This window comes from Sinocyclocheilus anshuiensis, unplaced genomic scaffold (assembly GCF_001515605.1).
Source record: "Sinocyclocheilus anshuiensis isolate Anshui unplaced genomic scaffold, SAMN03320099.WGS_v1.1 scaffold937, whole genome shotgun sequence".
Taxonomy (NCBI): Eukaryota; Metazoa; Chordata; class Actinopteri; order Cypriniformes; family Cyprinidae; genus Sinocyclocheilus; species Sinocyclocheilus anshuiensis.
This window is the reverse complement of record NW_015554129.1, coordinates 452,857-465,374: the sequence shown is the minus strand read 5'-3', so window position 1 is coordinate 465,374 and position 12,518 is coordinate 452,857. Positions and strand designations below refer to the sequence as shown.

The window sequence follows — 12,518 nt, the reverse complement described above, 5'->3', positions numbered from 1 at the left end:
TGAAGTCAGTAATGTTCTTTGAAAATGTAAATGTTCTTTGACTGCTTTGTTTGTAATTGATTTGCTGTTTAAATAACAGTAAAAATTACAGCATTATAATTTAATTACAGTGTTTTTATTACAGTGTGATCAAGTTAAATACAAATTCAGTCATATTAAAAAGATCTTGTGGCATGACACCCATATCTGGTACTTGCCTAAAAAGATGGATTTATGATGTGCGTAGTTAATAGATTGCACTAACATTAGGCTACTTTTAGCCTAACCCTGGACTTGGTTCAGCCTCTGCCTATTGAAAAGACAATTTATATCCATTTATATCCAAAGCAGGATTAAAAACCAGTATCAACATATGGGCACACTTTTTTGATGGGGGGCCTGTGCCCCAGTATATGAGGAAAGGCTAGAAACACCCCCAGTTCTGATGAGCTCAGTGAATTGAATTGTGGTACTGTGATAAGATGTCAACTTTGAAATAAGTCAGTTCGTGAAATGTCATCCCTGCTAAATAGTCCACGGTCAACTGTAAGTGGTATTTTTGGAAAGTAAAAGTGTTCAGTCAGCAGAGAACAGGACAACTAGATGAGCCCCAGATACAGATCCCCAGTAAAGACCTTGTCTCAGATGGCCACCGGGACAAGACCACAGGAGCCAGTTGAGTCCTCTGCATAATGTGACTTTGCTGCAGCCTGGAATTGAACTGCTGGTTTCGTCTGGCCATAGGAGAACTGGCCCCCCGACTGAGCCTGGTTTCTCACAAGGTTTTTTCTCCATTCTGTCACCGATGGAGTTTTGGTTCCTTGCGGCTGTCGCCTCTGGCTTGCTTAGTTGGGAACACTTCATTTCCAGCGATATTGTCGACTTGATTGCACAGAGACTATTTAAACTGAACTGAGCTGGATGATGACATCACCGAATTCAATGATGAACTGCCTTTAACTGAAAAATTAGTGTTTACTATTGTCACTTTGCATTATTGACACACTATTTTCCTAATTAATGCTGTACAGTAATCTGTATTGTTAAAAGCGCTATATAAATAAAGGTGACTTGACTTGACTTTAGGGACAGCAGCAATTCAGCCATGAAGCGGAAGACCTTGTAATGTCACAGAGCGGGTGATGATTCCAGAGCTGAAGAGATCCTAGCATTTATATCAGCACAAAAATAACAATGCCAAGCATCAGATGGAGCTGAGTAAAGCACACTGTTACTGGACTCTGGAGCAGTGGAAACCTGTTCTGTGGAGTGATGAATCACACTTCTCTGTTTGGCAGTCTGATGGGCGAGTCTGGGTTCAGTGAATGCCAGGAGAATATTTCCTGCCTGACTGCATTCTGCCAACTGTAAAGATTGGTGAAGGAGGGATGATGGTATGGGGCTGTTTTTCAGGGATTGGGCTTGGCCCCTTACTTCAAGTGAAGGAAAATCTTAATCATTTTGGACAATGCTATGCTTCCAGCTTTGTAGGAACAGTTTGGGGAAGCTCCTTTTTTATTTTAGCATGACTGCCTTAGTGCATAAAGCAAGGTCCACTTTCCATGAGTGACTACACCAACGGTTCTCAATTCCTGTCATGGTGACCCACCGCTTTCCATTTTTGTATGTCTCTCTCTTATATAACTTACTTGATTCAGAACATCAGCTCATTAGGAGAGTGTCAGATAAGAGAGACATACAAAATGTGCAGAAAAGTGAGTTGATAGGAATTGAGAACCACTGGACTACACAACGAACATATGAGCATATGGATATGTTGTGACGCTTTCACCTAAATGTGTGTGTGTGTTGTAGGAGATGGTGTTTCCAGTGGGTTAGAAAGGTTAAGAGACATTCATAGGGAGGGGGAGGGCCACAGCCAAGGTCAAAGGGTAGTGTAATGAGCAAAGAGCTGTCAATTACTCGCTCTCTGCCAATCTGCCGTCATTACACTCACATTTAGGGTAACAACAAGTTACACAAGGAAACACAAAGAGCTTTGATATTTCTTCCTCGGTTTGGATTCTTTAAATTTATTTTTTTCTTAGCTGCATGTGATTTCCATTCAAGATCTTGTGAGGGAAATGTGTGCGTGAGGAAGAGGGGGGCCGGGGGTGATCGAGGGAGGAAGTCCAGCTTGGCAGGGCAGGGCGTAAGCGAGAGAAGAAGAGAACAGCAGTGCAGACTACATAGGCTTGAGTAAAGACAAAAAATAGCCAAGGGAGAAGTAGATGTGAGAAAGACTACAGCAGGGAACACAACAACACACACTGCCTGGGCATTTAGAGGGGAATCATGGCCTCTCTGCTGTTTGGATCGATCTGTGTTCTCTGCATCTTGTCAGCACTCATGCACACAGCTTCCTCGCAACAGTTAAACACAGTCTACAGGGTAAGTCCTCTCTTTATGGCTGAGAAAAGAGGAATATTTGAATTAGCATCATATGCCAAAGGTTTTACAATAAACACAAATAATATGTTGATTTTAGTTCCTTTATTACTTGTTATACTTGTTTGTAGATATACTTCTATCCAGAGCAGTTTCTTTAAAAGTGTTGCTTTCCTTTTTTTGCTGCATGTGTTCAGAATTATCATTATTATAAAAAGAGATATCACTATTCTCAAATAATCTCTAATCAAATTCAGTGTTCTGATTATTTGAGCTAGGCTATGCTAGTACTTACTGAATGTCAGTGAGTGCCTCATTTGTGTTTTTATTTCTCCTGAGGAATTATAGGAAAAATATCAGAAACAGTCACGTTAAAACAAAGTGTAGGCTATTGTGAAAAGTGCTATACAGTATATAAACAAATCCGACTGAAAGTTAAACATTTCAGAACTTCATGAGCAACTTTAAAGCAATAGCACTTATCTCTGGGCTGTTGTTACTGGAGATACTGAGATTTGTCAATAGTTGATGATCAGAATAAAATGTCTTACATGACTGTTTGGGTGTGGACTTCTTGTATGGAATCTAGTGTTCCAATAAATATAAGGGTTAGTGCTGAATATGCTATTAAAAAGCTGTTTAAAATGATCTTTATAAAGAGAGAGGTTTATGCGTCTCATGCTCTGTAATGAGAAAACTCTGCGGCCTCCCCACCCCCACCTCCCCAACCAGCAGCTGTTGAGAGTCTAGGATCTAATAGTCACTCCTCACCGGAAATGCAACAGAGGCGAAGGGAGGCCATCTGTTGGGGGGACATACTGATCCAATGGGCAGAGTGGGAACACTTCTGTACTGATACATTCCCTGAGGATCAGAAGAGATTCAAGTTGTGTTCCAAAGCCTATAGTAAGCTCTCTAACTAGACCTTTTTTTTTTTTGACATTTATAGACATGTTCCTCCTAATGCAAAGTCTGTTTCACAAGTAACCAAATAATGCTGCCATTTGAGAATTTGGCAGAACAAGGTTTCTTAGTTCATAATATATATTTCATAGTTATATATGAAATATATGAAAGCTGGCTTTTATTAGAAATCATCTTTAACGTCACATTAATATTGCATGTAATTTAAACTAAAATTTCTGTTTACTGATTTAAAGAAAAAAAAAGTTGTAGTAACTTAATACAATTATCTTGATATCTTTGAACACTGCATGGGCAGTGTGTTTCTAGTTCCCGGCATGCTTTGCATAGAACAGGAGAAGGAGGGTAGATGTTGGAATTAAGTGTTATTTTGTGTGTGTGTTTTTAGTAAAGGCAAAGACCTGTTAGTGTGGGGCACATGCCGCTCATTCCGCTGTGCATAATAGCACCAAAGGAAAAATATATATGGGCCATTCTACAGAATTGGTGCAAAGTGCTGTCCCACAACCAAAAAACACATTTAAAAAGCATTTATGTATTCAAATCTTAGATGTTTATTAAGATCCTTTTATTATCTATTGAAACCCACAATAATATTTAAAACATTAGTAAGCTTAATATATATAAAATCATCATTTATTGGGTACTTTCAATTGGGAGTTGGCTGTCCCAAACCCTAACCCCTAAATTTCAACTTATGAAAATGATATTGAAATAATTTTTGTATTTTTTTGTTTTTAAAAGTATCTTTTTGATTCTTTTAAAAAGTGAAGTTCAAAAAAATATATATTTATTTTATATTTTCTTTGTAAATTATGAAACTTTATTTTAAAAAATGTGTCCCGTACTTTTCATGTCACTACCGAAAGTGTTTTAGTCCATTGGCTGAGACTGATTTTAACTAAACCCATAAATTTATGATCAGGAAATATACCTGTGTCCCTCTCTCTCATAGCTACAAGGTGTGAGTAGATAGGTCTCATCATTTTGAGGTAAATGTGTTCAAAAGTCTGAAAAATCTGTGTGTAACTTTAAAGGGTTAATTCACCCAAAAATGAAAATTAGCCCATAAATTACTCACCCTCAAGTCATCCTAGGTGTATATTGTATATTGACGAATCCAATCGGAGTTATATTAAAAATTGTCTTTGATGTTTCAAGCTGTTTAATGCCACTCTGCGGGTGTTGCATGCATCAGTCCAAAAGCAGTTAAATAAAATTCGCCCATCCATAAAAAAAAGTGTCTCACATGGCTCCGGGGGGTGAACAAAGGCCTTCTGTAGCGTATCGATGCATTTTTGTAAGACAAATATCCATATTCAAAACTTAATAATCACTTTAATCTAGCTTGCGCTCACTGTTGTACACTACTTTCGGACAAATATTCCAAAACGTTCTAAAAAATACAATATGAGAATTAACTGCACAATTATGTGTACCTTGGATCTTATACAATTTGCATGCATACTAATTTTTTGGAAAAATAATTTTTTTTTTCAAGATGTTTCCAGCTCTGACTTTGGACCAATTCTATAGAATGGCCCATATATATATATGACATGTTCTATCATATGCACTGTGCATGTTTCTGATGATACAAGATGAATGCAAATGCACCAGGGTTGGATAGAATTGAGTCTGAAATCAGAACAATGCAGCGGTGGCGCTGGGAACAAGCTTGGATTCAGAGTTCAGCAAACATGCCCATTGTGAAAGCTCCCTAAATGAATTCCATATGTAACATGTAAATCATGTTTTATTATAGGAGTTTTAACTGACAACTCATTTTAGTTTTTAGTTTCTTTATTTTTACAACAGCTGATTTACATTTGAATGATCCATGATCGATGTTGCATTTTTTGTAGCTACAAGTTTGACCTTCAAACTTCTATGACCTTCCATCAAATATTGTTTATTTGTTTATGCCTATGTTGAGAGTTTGGGTGCAGCAGACAGCATATGGAGTAGTACAACTGATTTTATTTATTTTTCATTTTTTATTTTTGCAGGCATTTATTTCTTCTCTGCCTTTATTTCTTCTTTTCACCATTCAAAACACAGAAAGCCAGTCTAGAATAGCATATATGAGTGGAGCAGAGCGACAGATATTCCCCCTCCCCCTCTCTGAGCGATCATGGATATAACAACATAAATTTGCTTCCATTCAGCACTGCATGCATAGTTTGGAATGCTTTGAACACTGACATAGCTACAAATATTGAAATGTCTCAGTGTGCTATTCTATTCTATTCCAGAACTCTTGGAACACTGCTTGGCCGATCAAATTTGAGGACCAAAACTTACTGTTACACTCCTAAACTATAGATTGTCCAATAGAATTTGAAGACAGTGTGTTGTTTTGAACTGGTATGCACTTTTGTGTGTTTCTTAGCTGGTGTTTATGTTCACTAAAACAATGTAAACAGTGTGAGAAAGAAGGAGAGAGAGAGAGATGGGTTACAGGCAAGGAGGATAGCAAGCTGTTTCCATTGCACAAAGTGGGAGCCCCTGAAAGGGGACTTTTGTTTATTAACATTTACCCATTAGCAGACATTTTAACCAAAGCAACTATACATTTTATGAGCTCATGCATTCCTTGAGAATCAAACTTACCGGACTTCTGACTGTTTATTCTGGCCAAGACCTGCCCACTAAAGCCAAAAGAATACTTCCCTTGCCGGCATAACTTTTATACTTGCATCCCAATTTTTGTGTCCACGTGGACAGCGCATGTATGAGTGATTTATGTACTCAAAAAACAAAGGTTCACTAGGCAGTGTACATACACTGAATACATTCATCTGTGCATGCAGTCCATATAATATACTTTGAAAGGCTTGTATGGTCAACTGTGCACAAAATGGAGTAGAGCAAAGAAAATGAAGTATACCCAAGCCTTTAGCCAGAAAGAATCCACAGACTGGCATTCCAAACCACTGCAGTAGACAAATGCATTGAGAAACAAAACACTCATACATATAAATGATTTAAAAATAATAAAAATAACAATTAAACAGACCACTCAGACAGAATAGTACTATAAAGCATTTTAGTGGAGTCATTCTTGGTTAAGTGTCCAGTCCATTTGGATAAGTCCAGTTGCTGTTCAAACAATAAAGATTCCCTTTGTATTGGGGTAAATTGTATTTTAGATGTTTTGGATTTATAAATGATGATTGCCACCAACCTGTTATACTTTGGAATATTCATTGATTTCTGACATGATGGGGTTTGGCCTTATAGCTGGCCATAGGGATTTGTGCCAAGGGCTTGTCTGGTCGTTGAGGTCTGTGTAGAAAACAGATTCATAATTTAAAACAGATTCTTGGTCTTCTAATATCTGATCTTCTGTCTTATAATCTGTAATTATAAAATTATGAATGTATGGTCCAGTCAATCTGTTTTTCTGCAGAGCAGGAAACAGTTAAATTAGAAAAGAGATTGTTCTAATTATTTACTCCACTTTTAGTCGTACAATTCAGACAGTTCAGAAGTAAAAAAGTGAAAGGGTGTGATGTATGAAGCTCAGCTTTGTTCTGCCTTGCAGTGGGAGCTGATTGAATTAAACAATTATCACTACACTACAGCATACTACTAACAACAAAGCTCCTTTCATGGCACTCAGTAGCATTTAGGGATGCCGTCCTGCGGTGGGCATTTGGATGTGCATGTGGGGTGGACAACTGAAGTCAATATGCATAGAGATAATATTCATATAAAATTTTGCCAGTGACAAAATACCTGGATTTGTTTAACGGCATTATGTATTTTTGAATAAAGCAAAAGAGCATCTGTACTGTATGTCAGTTGATGTACATTAAGACCAAGCATGGATTTGTAAGTTTTATTTTGCTAAATCAACAGAGACCTCACTGGACTGAAAATATACTGAAATTGGCTAATACTGTATATGCACAGTATATGATTATATATATTATTTTAGTAATCGAGTATTCTACCGATTATTCCATTGATTAATCGAGTAATCGGGTAAGAAGTAATTTTTCTTTATTAAAGAGCAATACTATATATACAAGAGAAAATAAGATAGATCTCTTAAAATAAACAACTAATTTGTTTCCTTTTTAGAAAAATTTTTTACTGCTGAAATTGCATACGTTAATAACTGTGAAAAATAAACCCATTTAATGCATTTAATTGCCAAACTACATTCAAAATGCAAATAAAAATATATCAATACAAAATAAATAAAATAAAAATATAAATACAAAATAAAATAAATAAATAAATAAATAAAAATACAAAAATCAATTTCACGTTACTTTAAAAAAGGTAAACATTGCAACCTAAAACTAAGGCAGAAATCAAGAAATATAAAAATCAATTTCACATTACTTTGAAAAAGGTAAACAGTACAAACGTCTCAGGTTATGTATGTAACGTCTCGGTTACATATGATAACCCTCGTTCCCTGAAGGAGGGAATGGAGACGTCACGTCGGATGACCGACGAATTGGGATCTCGCTTAGAGAGAAAAAATACAATCTATACGAATGCTTCACAAAAACACTGTACCTATACACAACTAACCTACTGACAGATTTTGACTATGAATATACTATATATAAATGTTTACCTATACATAAATTTAAAAAAAATACAGACTATACGGATGCTTCACATAATACTGTACATGTGCAAAGAGAAACATCGTAAGTCAAGCAGCTGGCTGGGGAACAGTGCAAGATGATTTGTAATGCATGAGCATGTAAACAAGCATGTAAACACACATGTAAACACACATATTACGGTTTTCCGACGCAGCTCGAGTTCCTGAAGAGGAACTAAAACTAAGGCAGGAATCCAAATAATAGTAATAAAAATAATAATAATACCTAAACATTGCATTTATGTCGTGCTTAACTTAACTTTCAAGTTTCAGCCTAAATAAAGCTCAAGCATGACATAAGCCTTTACTGTCATCTTGGAAGGCTTTGTGGCTTTTTTGAGAGGCAAAAAACAGTGGACAGGAAGGTAACTTGGAACATGAACAAGAGTCCATACACAGTTTCTAAACACATTTTTTTGCAACATGAAATTAGTGTTATTTGGAGAACAAACCCTCTTAAATGTCTCTCTGGTGTGTGTGTGTGTGTACAACTTGCTTTTGATAGCCCTCATATTCTGTGTACTGGTCAGTTCACAGCAGTGATAGAAATTAATCTGTTTAAATAGATTTTTACATTTTATGGGCATTTTTACCTTTATAAAACCATTTTTTTCTAAAAGTGTGCATCATCTTTTGAGTCAAATTCTTACATTTAATCAGTCAATTAGAATAATAAGACATTTGGGCTGTTACCAAACAAATGATATCAGTATCAACAAAATTCATCTTTGCAATGCAGAGGAAACAAAAAAGCTGCATCTGAAGAGGCATTTAGATGTAGGCCTTAATTCAGCTCAGAGGGACATGAATGCATTTAACATGCAGTTACAAATGCATGAATAATATTTCGTTATTTTAAACATAAAACATTGAATACTAATATTTACAATTATTTTAAAAATGAAAAGATACTTTAAATGTGAAATTAAAACGGCAAGTAGGTGGCAGTAAGTCACTGTTAATAAGTGAGTCATTGCGATTGAACCGAATCATTTAAAAGGTTGATTCATTCAGGAACGAAACACCATCATGTTGCTCAGAGATGCAAAACAGTGCCATCTGGCTATATAAGCGGGCATTCCACTGTAGGATCCTCAGATTAATTCTCCTTCAGCGACGATGATGATCTTCGCTGATCTACAAGACTCGAAGCCTGTTCGCCATGGAAATGCCTCGCAGCGGATCAACCTGAACCAGCAAACTCTTTGTTCGGCTGATTCGCCGCTCCTTCCGCCGCCTTCAGAGTCGCAGCAGTAAAGGTCCCAGCTGATTCCCTGCCGCCATCCGGCGAGCCTAAAAGAGCTTATGTCTAAGAGGTAAGTTCTTAAAGATGCAGAGGAGTAGTGAGTGCGTTGCCTGTCTGGGCATCCCCCACGCAGAGACTGCACGCTCACTGAGATGGAATGCTCTCACTGAGAGCATGAGTCTCACCCCTCTCTGCTCGCGGCCCGCCTTCTCAATGAAGGCAGCCCCGCTCTCTCGTTTCTCCTCTCTCAGCAAAGCTCGGAGATAGAAACAGCAGAGCCACGGGGCTGAGCAACCGGGCCTGAGCAATCGCACAGAGCCCGCGTGCCCGCTCTCCCCGCTGCACTTTGATCCGCCGGTTTGTTTTACACTTGAGGATCAGCGCCCCTCGTTACATCGAGCGGTTCTATCCTCCTAGGCAGATTGGAGCAGAATGTTGTCACCTCTCTATTGCTGACAGTTTCGCATTGTGTGTGTGGCACTGAAGCTGCGCTCAGACAGGCTGCTTTCATTCAAAAGCCTCAGTGTGTTCCTGCTTTGCTCGCTGGTCCCATCCCGCTCTCATGTTTCTCCCCCTCCTGCTTACCTCGGCGGAAGAAACGGTGAATTTGCGGTTTGAGCGACCAGGCTTGAGTGATTTTACGCCGGCACAAATCCTGCATGCCTCACTTGATCTGCCAGTGTGTGTTACATGCGAGGATCAGCGCCCTTCGTTACATCGAGCGCCGCAATCCTTCTAAGCGATCGGAATGGAATGCTGTCACTGACAGCTTCGCATTTGTGTGTGCGTTGCGGAGGCTGCTTTCACTGTGAAAGCGTGATTCTGTCCCTGCTCTTGCGTTTCTCCCCTCCCAGTTACGTCGGAGAGAGAAACAGTGAATTCGCGGGTTTGAGCGATCGGGCTTGAGTGATTTTCATGCCGGCCCAGCTCCTGCGTGCATCACACTCCACACAGCTCTTTGATTGGCCAGTGTGTTTTACACATGAGGATCAGCGCCTCTCGCTTTTGTCGAGCGGCTCAATCCTTCTAGGTGGATCGGAGTGGAACGCTGTCACCAATGATTTCATATCGCCGACAGCTTCGAGTTGAGCGCACCGCTCACCCAGGCCACGCCCATGCTGAGGCTGCGCTGCGCTCACTGAGACAGACCTGCGGCCCATCCTCGATCTCACTTAAATCCGCGCCCTCATGAGACGGCCATTCAAGATGACTACATTGAAACAGATCCTCTCGCAAGTGTGCCTAGGGGTCTGGTTCTTTTCTCTGGATCTGAAAGATGCCTACTTTCACATCCAGATAGCCCCCCATCACAGGCAATTCTTGATTTGCCTTCGAGGGAGTGGCATATCAATACACGGTCCTTCCCTTCGGGCTGTCCCTAGCTCCTCGCACTTTTATGAAGTGCATGGATGCGGCTCTTTCCCCGCTGAGACAGATGGGAATCCGCATTCTGAATTACCTCGACGACTGGCTCATCTTTGCCCAGTCGGAGGACGAGCTACTATCTCACAGATCCTTACTCCTCAGCCACTTGGAATGCCTGGGACTCAACATGCTGTTGGACAAAGCTAATGACTCAGCATGAAAGTAGTGATCTATAGGGATAGAAATCACTCAGGTTTCATTTTCATTTGTGTTTCAAAGATAATCAAAAGTCTCATTGGTTTGGAATAACACAAGTGTGAATAATTAACACCAGAATTTTAATTTTTCTTTCGCCTTGCATCATGCCTAACAACGCCCTTCAGCCATGACTTATTTACAATAACAGCAAGGCCTCTCATACCTTATTTCAGCAAAATTAACTTTGTTATTTACTAGCCCTTTCCACTAGTAATGGGAAGTTTGGACCATTTTACTGACGTTTTTGTCATATCATGTCCCCATAAGCTGAAGCTATGCAGTCTGTACTGGAAACAAAATTGATTAGTTCACCTCTCAGGTCTTCGGGTTCGAGTCATTCGTTAATCCTGTGACAGCCCCATAGGCTATAAGGCTACACAGACTGTACCAGCAGAAACTGAACTGATTAGTTCATCTCTCGAGCCTTTGGGTTCTTGTTGTTTATTCTTTTGTCACATGCTTGCTTTCTGGCTCAATATCATACAACAAACACAAATATTACATATTATTAACTAGGGATGTAACGATTCACTCAACTCACGATTCGATTCGATTCACGATTTTTTTTTTTTTTTTTACAAAATGAGGTTTAAGACAAATTATAAATAAATGTGTCCTTTTATTATTGCTTGGACAAAATGCTGCATGTTTCTTTGTGAAATTGAAATATAACACTATAATAATATACTAATACAGGACATTTATATTATTGCTCTTTTGTTGGTTTTGATTGCTTCTATTGTCCTCGTGAAACTATACATAAAAATGTCTGCATGAAACACACAGCAGACGAGCTGAATGAGACGCAGATTCACTCTCTGCCAGCAGGTGGCGCTTAAAGCGTTTCCTTGGTTTCCGCCGGAATCAAAGCAGCGATTTGAATCGTCACATATTTGAATCGATTTTCAACCGGCTCGCGGTTAATCGTTACATCCCTATTATTAACTGTATGTTGTTGTTATCTTTACTTTGATTTTGTGATTTTCACCATAATACGGAAAAAGTATAAAGTTTATTATAATAAAGTTTATTACTTTATTATCACATTCAATGTTAAGGAAAAGAACCATCATGACAGAAATGCCGGCTTTCCTCAGCACTAGTTCTTTGGTGTCGGTTTGGTATGTCCCTACCCAGAGACTCGAGAGGTGAACTGGGCCTCATCATTTCTGTTTCCTGTAAAGAACCAATAGGATGTTATGCGTGCACAGTCAACACAAAATGAACAAATCCCTCGCTGAGACAACTCTATGTTTCCTAGTCATATTAAAGATTCGTTAAAATTGAACGAATCGTTCATGAACGACACATCACTACATTCCACTATCAAAGAAAGTCTTCTCATATGGGAGATACGCTGATGTGTGCACGTGTGTGGAAGTGTTTCTGAAGTGCAGACGAAACAGTTACCGTATTTATTAGTTTTCTGTTTTAGGTATGGTACTCTTTTTCCATCAATTTACACTGAAATGATGCTTGCAAACTTGTGCTGTGCCATGTCTGCAAAGACGAAAACAAATGTTTTCTCATGCTGAGAGATAAGCAGATGTAGGTGAGTGAGAAAATATCATATGTGGTTTAAAAAAATAAATGACACAGCAGTTCCTATTCTCTGTTTTTATTTGAGCTTCATAAGATGAGGCATGGACGTAGGAACATTTTCTTGCTGTTGTTGTCAGGAACTATTTTTCAGCGGAAGGATGACATTTAATGAATTTACTTCCAAAA

At 38.8% G+C, this 12,518-nt stretch overlaps 1 protein-coding gene across 1 annotated transcript in view; it reads left to right on the top strand.

The window, feature by feature from the left end:
• Positions 1-2,059: 2,059 nt before the first annotated feature.
• The window catches only part of lama4 (laminin, alpha 4), a 58,043-nt gene continuing 47,584 nt past the window's right edge, over positions 2,060-12,518 (top strand). Inside the window, exon 1 of the mRNA XM_016462796.1 lies at positions 2,060-2,370. Within this exon, the coding sequence (XP_016318282.1) occupies positions 2,275-2,370 (96 nt within the window). The 5' untranslated portion in view covers positions 2,060-2,274. The remainder of the gene's footprint in view (positions 2,371-12,518) is intronic.